We start from the raw sequence: 16,165 nt of genomic DNA, 5'->3' as shown, positions 1-16,165 counted from the left end.
TGTCAAATGATCTTGAGAGAATGAAATACATCGTCTTCATAAAGGTCCCTGGATCTAGCCATTGACTGGATGGAAGTTACATTATGATATTCTGAGATCATTGGTGACCTAGGAAGAGGCAGTAGAAAGACATCAATGGAGGTGAAGCTGCAAGAGGCTGAGTGCTGAGAGGCAGGGAGGAGTCAGGAAGGATATGACAAGACTCCTCCACCAAGGATTATGGAGAAAAGCAAGAAAGAGGACGAAGCGTCTCAATGGATGTTTTCACAAAAGGGCGACCTGATCATACTCATAAGAGCAATAAATAATTATTACTCAAAGGAGAAAGAATGGTAACTAACTCAGTAACAAATGAAAGCTGTAAGATAGAGGGGTAAATTGTACAGAAAAAGTTCCAGAGGTGAAAGGTCATCAAAAGCCCAGTGGAGAGAGGTTTGTCTTTCAAAAGTCACATTCTCAAAGAAAAAAAGAAAGAAAGAAAATTATTCACTGAGAACACAGAACTCAGGAAGCAGGGGGAACCTACCTGCCCACCTACCTGTGGAAAGCGCAGCCAATAAGCAGTAACTTGAACACCTGAGCCGTCCTATACTGCTAAAAGTGGGCAAGCATGTGGCTTCCCTGCAAATTGGGACAACTCAGGGTAATGCAGGCACAAGGGCAGACACAGGTCAATCACAGGCCTCACGTCCACCTCCCGGTAACACCAGTGCTCAGCCCTCTGCCGTCCAGCAGACATTTAGCAGCTGCCGCTTTTCGAATGAGGCTGAAGCCAGAGTTGGAGAGGACTCCCCATTCTGACAGTCCTTGAATGTCCCTACCTTTTAAAACTGGCAGCCACAGACGCTGTTCTGGCTGCTGTGCCCCTCCTCTGGCACATTACACCTGCCTTTATCCACAAGCCTCAACAGCCCTCATCGAAGAAGAACCTGCTAGCCTGGGCCAGCTGGACGATGACCAGTGAGAGGCAGAGCGAGTCTCTGAGCCTGGATGAAAAACAAGCCCAACTCTGAGCCCTGCAGCTGTCCCCGGTGTGTCCTGCGGAAACAGCAGCAGACGCTATCTTCCCCTCCCTCGCAGGCTTCTGCGGGCCTGCCCAGATGTCTAAGATGGTGGCGCTCCCATGCACAAGCGTTCCGGCCCCTTTCTCCTCCTCTGGCGCTCAGAGGATGTACAGTATTTGAAATAGAAGGTTTCCAATTTCCTGTAATCAGCAAAATGCTTAGGTATAAAATTGTTTTAATCAGAAAGGATTTCTCTTCCCTCAACACAAATGCACACATTAAAAGTAAAAAAGAGAGAGAGATTTACACAAATTAGAAACCAGAGTCCCAAGTCCTGTCAGGGGGTGAGAAGCCGGCCATGGGAAGCACCTGGAGGGGGGCTTCTCCTCCGTTCTAGGTGACCCACTGTCACCTTGCTGGCCACGCTGGGTGGGCCAGGGGGAGGCAGGGGACAGCTCCAGTCTGATGGCAGAGTTACTGGCAAACTGCGGCAACGAGACTCTTCTCCAGACAGTTTCTTGGGGCCACCAAGGGTGATGAGAGATGCTGTGGTAGGCAGAGATGGAGTGGCTGGGGCGGAGTGGGTGAAGGGCTGCATTCCAGGTTGGAGGAAAAGGATGACGCCAATGCTGGTTCCAGTGTCTAAAGGAGCGTGGCTGATGGCGATGGTACCCGGGGAACTAAGGGGGGGGTTGCAGATCGGGGTAGTGTGGATCCAAGTGAGGTTCATAGTTGGCCACTCAGTGAGGTGCCACGGCTGCTGTGGTTTCAACACTGTATGTCCAGGCTGAGCCTGCTCCAGCTTCTCCACGGGAGGGTCGGGAGAGGAAGCAGCTGGGTAACTGTGGTGGCTTGGAAAATGCTAAGAGAGAGAAAAAGAAAAATTAGGTGAAAAAGCTTTCAGACAAACTCAACCTGATTGTTTAAACCTTTACTTTCCTTGGGAACTCTGCAATGAAAATATATATTGCTTTCACGCAACAGTTACCTTCTTGGCAGGCTGAATAGGTAAAAGTTTTAGGAGACAGGGCTTGTTTGGTGGTGCAGGAGTTAAAGTCCTCTCCTGTCTCCCTACTGTTCCCCTCAGCAGTGTTTTTCAGTAGATTTGCCAGTTCTGTCCACATTCTGTCTCTGGCAAATCCTCTTAGCCCCCGAACCTCTGGCCTACACCCCTGTCACTTTATGCATAGATAAAAATAAATCTTAAAAAAAAAGATTTAGCAGACAAATTAAGCTTTTATTTATTTTACAAATATGTTAAGGCCTACAATATGCCATGTACCGTCAAAAGCACGGATATCCAGACACATACAGAGTCCCACAGGTTCTCACTACTTAACAAATAAGTTAGACCTTCTTTTAGACCTTCTTTTCCAAAGTGATAATTTCCCAATCTCTATATTTTAAGTTATAATTTCCTATCCTGAGTTTCTTTCTTTTTTTAAAAAACATTTATTTATTTATGCAAGTACTGGGGTGTAGGCCAGAGGCGCAGCGGGTGAGAGAATTCACCAGAGACAGAGTAGGGAGAACAGGCAGATCCACCAAAACACATTGCCAAGGGGAGCAGCAGGGTAGACGGGAGAGGTCTGCAGCGCCATGTGAGTCAGCTCCCTGGCAGGGGATCAAACTCATGCTTCGGTGGCTGGCAATAGCTTGATAACGCTGTGACTTAACTCTGTGCCACCAGGGAGGCTCTGCTGAGCTTCTTAAGATGTGTAAATATGAGAGCAAGATCCTCCTGTGAAATCTGTTACTCCTACAGCAGTAACAACTATGGTTGATTGAAAACAAGGACTGTCCATTCTTTACAGGAGACCACCCCCATCATATGAGTGCCCTCTAAATATCCCACTATTTGAAGCACAGAAAACAGGTCATTTCCACATTAGGTCATTTCCACACTAATAATCTACCAAGCACCCCCACACACATACACGTGCCCCCCGGTGCCCTCCTCTTGTGACCAGTCCTTGAAACCCAAGCCTCTGGAGAATTTGATGGAAAGATACTCTGGCAGGAGTAAAAAGAAGGAGAGGGAAAGGGTTTTAAGGGCAGCAGAGAAGGAAGAATTTGCAAAGATGCTGCGGCATCTTCCGACACAGAAGGCCACCACCTTAAACAGGATGGCCAGGTGAAAGCCTTCTGTGTCTGCAAAGAAAGCAGGTAAGCTGCAACTTGAAAAACAGGATTAAACTTCACAGAATTCTTTGTAGTGACCCAGACAAAACAGAACAAAGAACATCTAGGAATTTAAAAAAAAAAAAAAAAAAAGAAGGGCACTTGGGCATCCCTTTCCCTGGAACGAAGCTTCACTCTGAAGAATGCAAGCCCCCCAAAAGCCAAAGGAAGAGGAGCCCATTTCTTCTGTACAAATCATCTCCTCGGGTGCCTTCCCACCTCTTCCACAGCTTCATCAGTTCTTACCTTGGTCAGCTGCTGCCTGCTGCTCCTCAGCAGCGGCTTCTGGGCAACTATATGAGGAAACCAAGTCTTCAGCATCCCCTCTACCTGCAGCAGGGTTCCCAGGTATCGCTCCCTGTAAAAAAGACATTAAAATAAAAGCTACTAACCATGAAAAGAGAAACAAGACAGGCCTGCAGACACCTTTTTAAAAAAATAATTTATTTTACGCATACATACAAGAACTGGGGTGTAGGCCAGAGGTGCGGGGGGTGTGTGAGAGGATTCACCAGAGACAGAGTGGGGGCAGAACAGGCGGATCCACAGAAATCCACTGCTGAGGGGAGCAGCAGGGAGACAGGAGGTCTGCTGTGCCATGTGGGTAGCTCCCTGCCCGGGGATCAAGCTCGTGCTGCAGTGGCTGGAGCGAGCTTCATAGTGCTGAGACTTAACCCCTGCGCCACCAGGGAGCCCCCAATGGAGATTCCTTTTTTATGAAGTACTGAGGCCAGAACCAAGGACTTAGACCTACCCCATCTGTGGCTTCTGCAGAACACCCACAATCCGCTGGATTCTGTCCATTGCCACACTCTGCTGAAAGCTGCTCAACCCTGCGGCCAGGGAGAGAAAGAGATTAAGGGTTGAGATTCAAGAGTTAAATCAGGCAAAGGAAGGGCACAAAGAAGTTAAAATGATCCACCTAAACATATCAAGTCACAGAAGCAAAAGAGGAACACTATGTAGAAATACATGTTTAAAACATGTTTTCAGAGAGTTGAAGCTTGCACAAATGAATGCACCTAATCGGATAATTACCTCTCTCAAAGCGCCCCATCTTCAGCCCATTCAGGAGGTCTGTGAGAGGGCGAATGAAGCCCTGGAGCTCTTTACACTGTAGGAGACAGGACAAAAGCTATCAGAAGACCAAGCGCAGCACCGGCATCGATTCTCCCTCCATCTTCCAATCTGGGGGCCGGTGCGACCATAGAGGGTCCCCACCAGCCAGCTTGGGGGTCAGCCACTCCCCGGGGCCTTCTCTGCCCTCCTTTCTCTTACCTTCTGGGCAAAGAGCAGGTCTCCTTCCGTGCCACAGCTCTCAGCACTGAGACTGGCCTCCGAGTCATCATCCCTTGATCTTTTCACCCCAGATCCTGCTGCCGGAGAAGGCCAGCCCGGCTGTTCCCAGAGAGACGCCTCACGTTGACTGCTGGACACCTTGGGCCGCTGCCTGCACCGGACAGGACCTGGGCTGGAACGATGACCTCCCCTGGGCCGAGCAGGGTCTGGGCTGGGGCCTCGCGCCCCTTTCTCCTCCCCCTCGCCATGGGAGGGGGAACCCAAGTCACTGTTCACGGGGCAGGCGGGAGAAGAGGACAGGAGCGAGGAGCAGGAGCAGGAGAACGTGCCAGACGGAGACTCCATGGGCTGGACGCCGGGCTGGACAGCCGCTCCGGGAGTGGCCGGGTCAGAACCTGAAACAGGAGTGGGCGCGCGTCCGAGAGCAGAATCCGGGGCTGGGGGGGGGGGAGCCGGGCGTGCTGCGGGGGACCAGCGCTCTTCTTCCCCCCAACATCTCCGGCTCAGAGGCCACAGGGAAGTCACGCCCAGGCCTCCCGCTGCCGGCAGGACCCTGGACGCCCCTCTGGCCGGGCGGCAGCTCTGGACGTGCTGGCGCCTGGGCGCTGCCCCGGTTCACAGTGTACCCCTGATCTGAACCCCACCCCCTCCTGCCAGGCCCCCGCCTGCCACCCGCCCCCCCGCCCCCCCCATCTGCCGCCCCCTCCCGCCAGGCCGGCCCCCCCCCGCCCCCTCCCGCCAGCCCTCCCCCCCACCCCCTGCCCCCTCCCGCCAGCCCTCCCCTCCCGCCCCCTCCCGCCAGCCCTTCCCCACCCCCCCACCCCCACCGCCCGCCAGGCGTCACGCCGCGGGGCTCCGGTCAGCGCCGGCCCCGACACCCCCTGCCTTTCGGCTCCGGTACCCGCTCCGCCGAGGCCGGCTCAGTCGCGCCCGCCACGTGAGGCGCTCCTCCCCACACAGGCTCCGCGGGCGGCGCCGTCACGGGCGCCCCGCGTCCTCACCTGCGCGGTCGGGCCGCCGGGGGTCGCAGCTCCCGCCCGGGCGCCGCCGGTCCCCGCCGTCCACCTCCGCCGCGGCACGCCCCGCCCCTCGCCCCGCCCGGACACGTGCGGCGCGGCACGTGCCTTCCCCCGGCGTACACAGGCCGCGCGCCCTCATTGGCTGTCGGGCCGGCAGCACGTGACCCCAGCTTCCGAAGCTAACTCCCCATTGGTCACAGCCTACGGGGTTCGGCCAATCGAGAGGCAGCCGGGTAGCGATTGGCTGGGGATAGAGCGATCCGCGCTCCGCCCCTACATGCGGCCCGCGGAGCCCGGGTGGCGAGAGCTGGAGGGGGGCGGGCGGCGGGCGGGGCGCGTCACTGGCTCGCGCCGCTGATTGGCTGCGCGGCCGGCGCCCGCCCCGGGACGTGGCCTCCGGGGCCGACCCCGCGCCCCCTGCTCGGACGCCTCCGCTCACGAGCGCGGCGCGAAGGGGCCTCTGGGCGCGGAGCCCGCCCGCACGGCCCGCCGTGGCCCGCTCCGCCTCCGCGGCGAGCTGGGCGCCTCTGCCCGGCCGGGGGAGGAGGCGCCGCGCGGGGAACGCCGCGTCCTCGCCCGGCGCCCGCGGCGGCTCCCCCCGCGCCGCTTACGTAAGCCGCCGCCGCCGCCCGCGGGAGGTCACGGCGGCCCCGCCTGCGCGCCGGGCGCGGGGTCCCGAATCAGGGATCCCAGCGCGGGCTGGCGGGGACGATCCCGGGGCCGCGCCGCTGGCCCCTGGGGACACGCGAGCGCTCGGGGCAGGGCGGCCGGCCGGGGAGAGCCCGGCCCGGGGCTCCCGGCCGGCGGGGGCCGGTGCTGACTGGCCGCTCGTGCCTGCCCGCCCGAACTGCTGACTGGAGACGCGCCGTGTGGGGTGACGGGGAGCGGGGAGTGGGCTTCTAAAATCAGTTCCGGGGGGTGGTCGATGTTTCACACACATGTTTAATGACGGGTGGCCTCGTGAAAAGGGCTCCACGCGCACCTCGGCTCTCCCCGGCGCTCGGGCTTGGCTCACGTGTAGTGAGTCAGAGCGGGGGCCCTGGGGAGTCCGGGCCGCGCGAGCCTGTCTGTGGGGGCGCTTCCCCTCGCTGCCCAAGACTCGGCGTTTTCACCCCCCACGTCCCCTCCAGATGATCCTCCGCAAGCTCCCTTTCTCATCGGCCGCCCCCACATCCTTGCGCTCGCCTCAGTGTTGTGGCTTTAGAACAGATCCTCTTAGAGGAGCAGAGAGTAACCAGATTGTTCATTTATTTTTCTTCCAATGTCCTCTTCCCAAACCCCCATCCAAAGACTCCTAGCGGCCTTCTAAAAAAAGCAAAGAAAGGAAACAAAAAACAGGGTCAGGGTGCCAGGAAGCCCCATGGTGCCCCCCCTCGCCCCCCGAAAACTCCCCAGCTTTCATAGTCTAAACTGGATTTCCCCGTGACATCTGGAAGATGTGTCCCTTTCCCTCCTCATAGCTATTTAGGATCCCAACTTAAAGCCCTTTCCTGTATTATGGGTCTCTCTTCCTCTTCCCTTTCCCCAACAACTCCCCCATGTGAGGAAACCCCACCCCTTTCTGCCTCTGAACTTTGCCTCTTGACTCAGCCAGGTTGTAGGGTCCCGCCCATTTTGCCCTCTGGCACCTGTGAAGCCATAAACCAGAGCCAGACCCAAAGGAGCCATGATTCCCCAAGGGCCCCTGGAAACCTGGGGCTGCTTCTTTCCTACTTTGACTCTAGGAGGCCCCACTTCAAAAAATGTAATGACTCTTGTTACAAAAATCTTTGCCTCAACCTCTCCATCTTTTTAATCGTGATCCCTCCTCCGTTAAGCACTGAATATTGACCATGCTGGAAACACTTGCCAGATACAGGTTAAAATTTGCTTCAGAGCCCCCCCTCTCCCCCAGTGACTGCACTCTCACCTTCTACATGAAATACACCCCCCACTGAAGGAGGGCACAGGACAGGAGGAGGGGAACAGGACTCTGCAGACCGGACACAGCATCATGCAGACCTGGGTGCTGCTGAAATACAGACACCCCAGGGTCAGCCAGGGTCATCCTTCCTATTCCTCCCCTGCCCCCTTCAGAAAGTTCTCTTTACAGTTCTCCTTTCCTTTGAGGTTAGAGGAAAGACCTCCCCATCACGGAGAGAAGACCTTTCCTGTCTGCTTTCAGCCCTTCCCGACCATGCCAGGGAGTCCACACTCGGCTCGACATGTTGCTTTCATGTAACGTGTAGTCACTGCAAGGCGCTACAGGGGCATACAAGCGTGTTAAGACATGGCTCCTGTCTTCAAGGAGTTTACAGTCCAAAGGGAAACCACTATAGACTTTAAAATACTTACCTGTGGTTACCATCAACCACTGCTTTCCAGTTGTGACTCCTCCCATCTGTGTCCAGCTGCACACAGGCTGCATGTTGGTCCTGCCGCCCCTTCTAGCTGCTATTTTTCTTTTTCTCATTTCCAGCTCTTACCAGCTTTCTCAGATTGCTGGTCTGAACTCTCCACTTCCTCATAATGAACTCCCTCTCTAACTTCACAAAATCTAGCTTTTGCTCCAACTGCTCAGTTGCAGCTGTTTTCTTTGGGGCCGCCAACTACTTCCTTTTTCTTGGTCTCTTGGTAGTTTTCAATTGATTATGTTAAACTTCTATTTCAGACTCTATAATGCAAATGTGAAAATCTACCTCCTTTTGCAATCAAATCTTCTATATCTTGATTCCTCTTCCTCCTGCTGACTATAGGCATAGTCACTGCCTTTCATCTTGTATATACATCTCTGTTGAGGTCATCTGCTTTTGTGACTGTGACTTTGCATTTAGAACTACAGACCTAGGGCCTCCCTGGTGGACTAGAGGCTAAATCTCAGTGCTGCTATGACCGCTATGGCCTGAGTTCAATCCCTGGCCAGGGAACTGACCCACATGGTGCAGCAGACCTCTCCTGTCTCCCGGATGCTCCCCCTCAGCAGTGTATTTCAGTAGATCTGTCTGTTCTTCTCCCCCACTCTGTCTCTGGTGAATCCTCTTACCCCCTGCATCTCTGGTCTACACCGCAGTATGCATAAATAAATAAATCTAAAAAAAAAATGAATGCAAACTTGAAGCCTGACACTTCCGACTCTAACTTTGTTCTATCTTGCCATGTTTGAAATGACCAAGCAAATATTAGGAGCCTTTTAAATTCTGTTTTTTTTTTATTGCTGTTCCTTTCCATACAGACCCTCTTCCTTCACACCCCGTTCATTAACCATGCCAGGCTTGCCCTAGCCCCTCTCCTGTGCACTCTTCCATTCTTAAAATTCTTCCTCCTAATTGCTCCATCCTTTCCTAACTTAACCAATTGAGAGCTCACCTATTCTTCAACATGTAGCTCAAACACATCACCTCCTAGAAGTCTTCCAGACAGGTCCAGCCTGTCCTAGCTTCTCTTCCTACTGCTAAGGCACATCCTATGCTCTTTGTCATATACTCTAAAATTTACATGTAACTTAACATTGTTACAAACCTTTTCATTTTGTTCTAAATGTTTCATAGTGTAAATTTGAGTTTTAGAAATACTTTGAGAGGGGCCTCCCTGGTGGCCAAAGGGGTTAAGACATAACCTATGAAGTTTGCTGTAGCCACTGCAGCACAAATTCGATCCCCAGCCAGGGAGCTGACACACATGGCGCAGCAGACCTCTCCTGTATCCCCCGCTGCTCCCCTCAGCAGTGTTATTTCGATCGTCTGCCTATTCTGCTTCCCACTCTGTCTCTGGTGAATCCCCCCCCCACACACACACACTTCTGGCCTGTACCCCAGTTCCTGTATGCATAAATGAATAAATCTTCAAAAAAAGAGAAATACCTTGAGGGCAATAGAATCAGCAGCAGCAGCATCCTAGTACTTTGCTCACAGGTTACATGAAAATTGAGAGCCACTGCACTGAAATTTAAGGCAACAAATCTTCCTGGTGTTCTGCATACAGGTTTAGTATTAAATCTCAGGGAAACATGCAATGTCTGGGCTGAAGCTCAGGAAACATACAAAGTCTCATCTGAATCTCAGGGAAACATACACTGTCTCACCTGAATCTCAGGGAAAGATACAAAGTCTCAGCTGAGATGAACACCTGCTTGGTGGGTCCCTCTTGGCCCAGCCTGGTATGCCAGGGTAAAGCCTGTCTCCTGGGCTCCCTTCCCACTTCTTCCCAATCCACTTACCAGTTTCGGCTCTGGGGTGGCTGCTTTCACTGTCTCATGTTTCTGATGGTCTGTACCTTCTGTCTCATGACTGATGGTGGTACTGATGGTGGTTGTCTCTGCTGTTTCTGTTGCCTCCTTATCCAGCCTGTTCTGCCCTCCAGAGGATTAGAAAGCAAAGTATCATCATGGCCTCCATCCACTATTCCCCTAGACTCTACTTTAGTTCTTTTTCCACTTTCCCTCTCCAGCTGCCCCCACTGAAGCTCAGTGTCTTCCCTCCCTGCTGTAGGCTTGCACTGTGTTCCCATCCCACTCCCTGCCCCTTCCTCTCAAGTGTCTTAGCAAACCTGCCAGGTTCTGGTTTCGTTCTTCTCCTCAGGGATCCTTAACAAGTTGGTTTTGGGTCTACTACCTAGTTTTGCTTCCTGTTGATCACTTCCATTTCAACATATCCCGGATTATTTTTAGCTGTCCAGTCCTATAGAGGTATGTCACTCACCAGCCTGTCTTCTGACTCAAACATGGAGTAATCAACAGTGAAATTTACAGCAAAGTCATCTGGGGAGGAGGAAAAAAGTCAGCAGTAACAAAGGAGAAAGGTAGCTCTGAATGGGAAATGAGAAGAGGAAGGAACTGCTCAGGACACTTAACTTGCTCAAGTTGTAATGTTTACAACTATCCTCTAATTCTAATGAATTTCAATGTTCACATGTTTGTGAATGTGCGTGTATTTATATTTTCACTCTAACATCTGATATAGTTTACCCTTTGCAAATTCCCATGTTGTTTCAACCAGTTTCCAAATAATTCAAAAATAACATTGTGAGCCTTGGTAGTCTTCACCCGTAGCCAACTTCTCTCTAACCCAGCTGCTCCAGTGCAAAGGGAAAGCTGAAATCTCAGAACTGAGTATCCCCCAAACCCCTATCTATCCAGGTAAGGGTCAGAGCCTGGCTCACACTCACCATAACTAGGGGTGACTGTGTAATAATACATGATCTGATAGTAATCATCCTCTTCCAGTATTCCGTCCTCATATTCTTGTCCTATGGGGATAAGGACAAGAGGTCAAGACACAGCTGGAATTCCTTAGGGACCAAAGGACTGGCTCAGGCCCCTGTTTCCTTTCTCTCTCCAACGGTCATGCTCTTTCCCCACTGCCGCCCTCCAAGTCCTTCTCAGACTCTGGGTTCTGTGTCTGTGATGAGGCTGGTGACTCTGTGCACTTTCAAAACAGGAGCTCCCAGGACAAAAAATGGGTCCCTTCACTAACTCCCAGAAGAGAACCAAACCTAAAAAAAGTAGGAAGCAGAGAGCGATCCCAGATTAAGAACTATAAACTATTCAATGTGCTCCAGACCTTGTCGTATTTGTGAGCGAGGCTCTCATCAGCCTCTCTCACAAGCACCTGGCACGCACACATCCCCGTGTGCTTCGCAGCTTGGGTTTCAGCTCCAGCTTCCCTGCTCACTAGGGGAGCAACTCCGAACCAGCGATTTAGCACCCACTTTCTTAAGAGGAGTCAGCTGGACTAAACGACCTGTCTACAATGGTTTTTCTTTCTTCCCAAGACTAAAAATACTTGGCTTTGACGTGACTGGATCCCAAACTCTAGGTCTCCAAAGCCCTCCCCTGAGCTCCTTGAATGCTCGCCCTTACCCCTGAGCAAGGACAGAGTCTGGAGGAACAGGAAACAATGACAGCACCTAGCAGCTGGGGACAAAGGAGGGAAGGAACTAAGCTACTTCTCTACTCCAAAGGTCCCCCCACTTCTGTGTGTTTACTGATGCAAGATGTTTGTCTCCATCTGTCCAGGAGAGAAGACACCCTGACTTCCCTGCCGGTACCAGGCTGCCCTCCCTTCACAACCCCTCTCTCGCCTTCGGTCTCTCCTTGGCCGCTCTCACTTTGTCCAGCTCTGTGGTGACGGCGAGCTGAATGCCATCTCATTCAACAGCCCCATCTTTGGGGCGACTTCCCCATCAGCCTTCTCTTCTCTGATGGGACTTCCATTTCCTCCCCCTTTCCTGGCCCATTTTCCAGATCCCTGCTCAGCCCCCAGCCCTGGGCTCCAGCACAGAGGAGAGCGTTATCACTTCTCATTGAGCTGCACTGCTCATCTTCTCACTTTATCCCCTCTCCCCCATTTATGCTAGAAGACCTCACCCAAAGGCTCTCAGAGAAAAGCACTTACCAAGGATAAGTGGCAGAGCAAGGATGGCCGCAAACAGGACATCCATTCTGGATGCTGCACTACTGAAAGCAGAAAAAGGAAATTACAGCGTTTCCCACCAAGCTCAGCCCGCCTCCTGGGAGGGAGCTGCAGCAACTCCTCTCCCAGGCGCTGGAATTCCCCGCCCCCCCAGTCAGCCAACTACATCTTCAGTTAGCCCGGGTCTGGCCCTCGGCCACAGTGGCCCAGGCCTAGACAGGACAAGTGGGTATTGATGGAAACATGTGTGATGAGCTCCCCCAAATTAAATCCATTCAGGATTCCAGATGCCGCCCCCCAAACTAACACCCCCAGCCTACCTTTCCCAGGCCTCCCTGAAAGCTCCCCCTCTGCCTCTCTCCTTTCCCACCCAGAGTTGCCCTTCTCTCCGAGGCTTAATAACAAACTCTTTCTTGGGGCCTCCCTAGTGGTACAGAAGTTAAAGTCTCAGCGCTATCATCGGCAGTCACTGCAGCACAAGTTCGATCCCTGGCCAGGGAGCTACCCACAGGGTGCAGCAGACCTCTCCTGTTGCGCCCGCTGCTCCCCTCAGCAGTGGATTTCAGTAGATCCACCTGTTCTGCTCCCCACTCTGTCTCTGGTGAATCCTCTCACCCCCTGCACCTCTGGCCTGCACCCCAGTTCTTGTATGCATAAATAAATAAACCCTAAACAAAACAAAAATCTTTCTTCACAATCAGGATGTTCTGAGGAAGGAATACACTTTCTCTAGACTGAAAGGAGCCCTCTCTCTGCCGCCTGTCCCATTCATGAAGTGTGTGAGGACATCAGCCTCATCGATCCTCAAAGCTCATGTTCCCTGGCTTCTGATAAAAATCTCTCTGTCAAGTCCAGTTATTTCCTCTCTGGTAAGTGCTGACCTTATGTCACCTCTCTCAGCTTTCTGGACACAGGAGGGAACAGGGGAGGAAGCAGCTAGTCTCTCCCTGCTGGGGGCGCTGCACCCCTTCTCCCACCTTCAGTCATGTGTGTTCATTTCAGACCACAGGGGTAGAGTTTGCCTTTTGTTTTTCCTTTCAGATTGCAAATCTTTGTTACTGGTTTCAAGAAGAAAACAAGTGGCCACACCTACAAACATGGACGGCACCCCCCCCCCCTTCAGCGGGCAGGGTGGGGAAGCGGGAGTAGGCCTGCGGTGCGCCTTTCTGCCCCAGGATCAGCTGGGCCAGGTGTGGCCACCTTCTTTCAGCTACAGGCCCCGACACTACTTCACCCAAGGGAGTCCAGAGTGTCAGCAGCGGGCAGGAGGCTAAGCAGCCAAGGCCTGAGGGAGCCCAGGTGTGAAGTCACCGGGGGGCCCAGGTGTGATGTCACCAGGGGAGCATCCCGGGCTGAGGTTTCTGCTGCTGGGATGTCACCACAGCAGAGGATGGCACGAAGTTACCATCCCCTGCAGAACTACGCGGTGAAGCTTAAGCTGAGGAAGGAGCAGCAGAGGCCTCCTGCACACACACCACTTCAGCTTGAGCAGGAGCTGCCCCTGTGGAAGGCCGTGCCCAGCACCTCTATGTGGCCCTTCTCGGCTCATGCAAGGCCGGGTTACACTTGCAGGTTAGGCTGGGCAGAGGCCCGTACAGGGGCAGGCCCGAGGGGCAGGGGCACCAAGGCCTGCCCCTGAGAGGGACAGGTGTGTCTCCGGATTCCGACCCACAATCCAAGGTCCTCCCATGATGCTGGGGTCCTCACCTTAGCACCTGGTTGGGCCTCTGTGGGTCCCACATGTTGTTCATGGACATGGTCAGTGGAAGGCCCAGTAAAGCTCCTCTTACCACTCTCTCTGCCCATCCCTCCTTCCTTCCTTCCCTCCGTCCTTCTCTCTCTCTCTCTCTCTCTCTCTCTCTCTCTCTCTCTCTTCCTCTTAAAGGACGGGTTTATTAGAAAAGGAGAAAGAAAAAGAGCAGCACCTGCATAGTCACGGGCGGGCAGGAGAGTGGCCTGGTGGTCTCTGTCTGGAGCATGCGCAGTGTTGCGCAGTATGTGCCATCAATTAAGTTTCGCTTTACCGTTTCGCCTTCTGAGAAACCACAGGTTTTTCCTGTTAATCAAATGCGACTGGGAGGTACGATGGGAGGAGCTACCAGGATATAAGAGGAGAAGGCGGGAAAGAGGAAGAGAAGAGAACCACGAGAGAGGAGAGTGCTGCAAGAGGAGCAGAGAGAAGGCCAGGGAAGAAAGAGAAGGAAAAGAAAAAATAAAGAAGCATCCGCTAGCGTCAAGTTGTCTCAAGTCCCTCATTTCAATCCTCAGCCCTTCTCTTTTCGTGCCTACGAATCCCGCGGGTCGGGACAGTCTCCATTTTTCATTCGGCTCAACTCAGAAATATTAGTAACATCTGGGCAGTAACATTGGGCATTCACGGTCTGCAGACAAGGGAATAAAATAAGAATAGTTACTTCTCCCCCCACACATACACTTTTTTTCCCTATTTCTTTCAGAGCTGTTTTTTAAAAGGAAATCTTTAGTCAACATCTATTGTTAGCCAGGCCCTCTGCAGGCCTCCTTGGGGCGCTGTGAAGCAAGACTGGCGTCTGCTCTGTCACTCAGAGGGAGCTGTGATAATTTTTTTTAAGGTTTATTTATTTTTGTATAAGAGCTGGGGTATAGGCCAGAGGTGCGGGAGGGTGAGAGGATTCACCAGAGACAGAGCGGGGAGCAGAACAGGCAGACTGATGAAATCCACTGCTGAGGGGAGCAGCGGGAGAGACAGGAGAGGTCTACCTCGCCATGTGGGTTTCTCCCTGGCCAGCTGGGAATTGAACCCATGCTGCAGAGGCTGTGGACAGCTTCACAGTGCGGCGCTCAACCTGCTGCACCACCAGGGAGGCCCCGGAAGCTGTGGTAGTTGCCCACAGGGCCCTGAAGTCGGAAGCAAGATCCCTGCAGTCTGGAGTCCTGGCTAGCTCGCCCATCCTCTCAGCCATGTTGGTGGAGATTTACTTGGCTATAATCTATCCCTCAGCGCCTTTCCAGGACTTCATGGAAAAAATGTAAAAACACTTCTGTGAATGTGCACATATGCATCATATCATGAATCACTTTCAGGAAGAAAAGGAAGCCTGGTTCCCTTTCAGCAATTTCTGTTGTTTTCTCGGTTCTTTGATTCTCAAAAGCAATCATCCAGTTTCCTTCACTTCCCCATCCTGGTCCTCTCTCCCTTAAACATTCGTCCTAAGAACTAACCCTTCCCCTCCAACACCCTCCTCTCCTACTTGAACTTTCTTTGATCCTAATAATATGCAACCTCTGCCCCTGCCCTCAGTCTGAGGAAAAGACACTACAGTGATTCATTTTCAGAAAATAAATAGAGGACGCATGACATAAAAGGAACCCAGTGACCCCGGCGGGTGGGTGGGCGAATGTCCATTTCCTTCAACCCATTGCTCCAGTTGCTTTTTTTTTTTTTTTAGATTTATTTATTTATGCATGGGTACAGGCCAGAGGTGTGGGGGTGACAGGATTCACCAGAGACAGAGTGGGGAGCAGAACAGGCAGATCGACTGAAACACACTGCTGAGGGGAGCAGCGGGTGAGTCAGGAGAGGTCTGCTGTGCCATGAGGGTAGCTCCCTGGCCGGGGATCGAACTCAGGCCCCAGTGGTGGGGATAGCTTCATAGTGCTGAGACTTAACCCCTGTGCCACCAGGAACTCCTCCCCCAGGTGCTTTTTTACAAACAATCCCCACTCTGAATTTAAACTCTGAATCTCCTCTAGCCTCCTTCGGAACACCGCTCTCCAGGCCCGTCTGGTTTCATTCGGACGCTGCTCATGACAGATGAGGGTTTCATTAACCATATACTGTAAGGCATGTTTCCTAGCCTGTTCAAAGAGCTTCTACTTTTAACACTAACTTTCATGTCTCCGCAGTAGCTCATCTCCGGGCATTTCCTCTCATTCAAGTCAGAACAATACCCGTCCCTATCTCTGCGCACCCCCTATCCTGTGCTCTCTTTGTACTTGTCCCTTAAGCACCAACATGACCTTCTCCCCTCTGCAGCCCTTCAAGAAGAGGTAAGATCGCTGTCACTCAGCCCCCCAAAATCACGTAAGGAAACCGCAGCCCAGGCCCAACCGAGCCCAGGATCCGAGCCCGGGCCAGGCCCATTCCGGTGACCCGCCCCAGCCGCTCCCAGACCGAGGTCGCGACTCCGGGGGCGGCGGGACTACAACTCCCGGCAGGCCGTGCGGCCCGGGCCCGCCCCCGCCCCGCCCCGCCCCGTCCCCATTGGCCTCGGGGGCGGAGATTAGCGGGGAG

The 16,165-nt window shown here is 53.2% G+C and overlaps 2 protein-coding genes across 4 annotated transcripts; both read right to left on the bottom strand.

The window, feature by feature from the left end:
• Positions 1-1,070: 1,070 nt before the first annotated feature.
• CIART (circadian associated repressor of transcription) lies at positions 1,071-5,508 on the bottom strand. The gene is made up of 6 exons (XM_037498950.2): positions 5,486-5,508; positions 4,464-4,879; positions 4,224-4,299; positions 3,940-4,018; positions 3,432-3,543; positions 1,071-1,866 (listed from the first exon to the last, which is right to left on the bottom strand). The coding sequence occupies exons 2-6, from the start codon at positions 4,827-4,829 to the stop codon at positions 1,342-1,344; spliced, it is 1,158 nt and encodes a 385-aa protein (XP_037354847.1). The 5' UTR covers positions 4,830-4,879; positions 5,486-5,508; the 3' UTR covers positions 1,071-1,341.
• Positions 5,509-6,581: 1,073 nt separating this feature from the next.
• CUNH1orf54 (chromosome unknown C1orf54 homolog) lies at positions 6,582-14,092 on the bottom strand. Of its 3 annotated transcripts, none has more exons than XM_054691503.1 (7): positions 13,818-14,092; positions 11,875-11,936; positions 10,646-10,726; positions 10,180-10,238; positions 9,699-9,830; positions 7,413-7,511; positions 6,582-6,808 (listed from the first exon to the last, which is right to left on the bottom strand). In XM_054691503.1, exons 2-6 carry the CDS (start codon positions 11,918-11,920, stop codon positions 7,416-7,418), a joined length of 414 nt encoding a protein of 137 aa, XP_054547478.1. In that variant the 5' UTR covers positions 11,921-11,936; positions 13,818-14,092; the 3' UTR covers positions 6,582-6,808; positions 7,413-7,415. The 3 variants fall into 3 exon arrangements, with proteins under 3 accessions (XP_054547478.1, XP_037354796.1, XP_054547477.1); XM_037498899.2 differs by having other exon boundaries at positions 7,413-7,514; positions 13,818-14,091; XM_054691502.1 differs by having other exon boundaries at positions 7,413-7,514; positions 11,875-11,933; positions 13,818-14,091.
• Positions 14,093-16,165: the final 2,073 nt, after the last annotated feature.

Source organism: Talpa occidentalis, unplaced genomic scaffold, assembly GCF_014898055.3.
Source record: "Talpa occidentalis isolate TD23 unplaced genomic scaffold, MPIMG_talOcc4v2.1 talOcc4.9, whole genome shotgun sequence".
Lineage (NCBI taxonomy): Eukaryota > Metazoa > Chordata > Mammalia > Eulipotyphla > Talpidae > Talpa > Talpa occidentalis.
This window is presented reverse-complemented; position numbering and strand designations above follow the sequence as displayed.

Bases quoted from the DNA above. Each gene is read 5' to 3' on its own strand.
- CIART (XM_037498950.2), bottom strand. From the start codon at position 4,829: ATGGAGTCTCCGTCTGGCACGTTCTCCTGCTCCTGCTCCTCGCTCCTG. The intron at 4,019-4,223 runs GTAATTATCCGA...CCCTGGCCGCAG, and splicing joins GATGGGGCGCTTTGAGAGAG to GGTTGAGCAGCTTTCAGCAG. The intron at 1,867-3,431 runs GTAAGAACTGAT...TCTCTCTCTTAG, and splicing joins GCAGGCAGCAGCTGACCAAG to CATTTTCCAAGCCACCACAG.
- CUNH1orf54 (XM_037498899.2), bottom strand. From the start codon at position 11,920: ATGGATGTCCTGTTTGCGGCCATCCTTGCTCTGCCACTTATCCTTG. The intron at 10,239-10,645 runs GTGAGTGTGAGC...CCTCCTCCCCAG, and splicing joins CACAGTCACCCCTAGTTATG to ATGACTTTGCTGTAAATTTC. The intron at 7,515-9,698 runs GTAAGTGGATTG...TCTGTATTTCAG, and splicing joins CCACCCCAGAGCCGAAACTG to CAGCACCCAGGTCTGCATGA.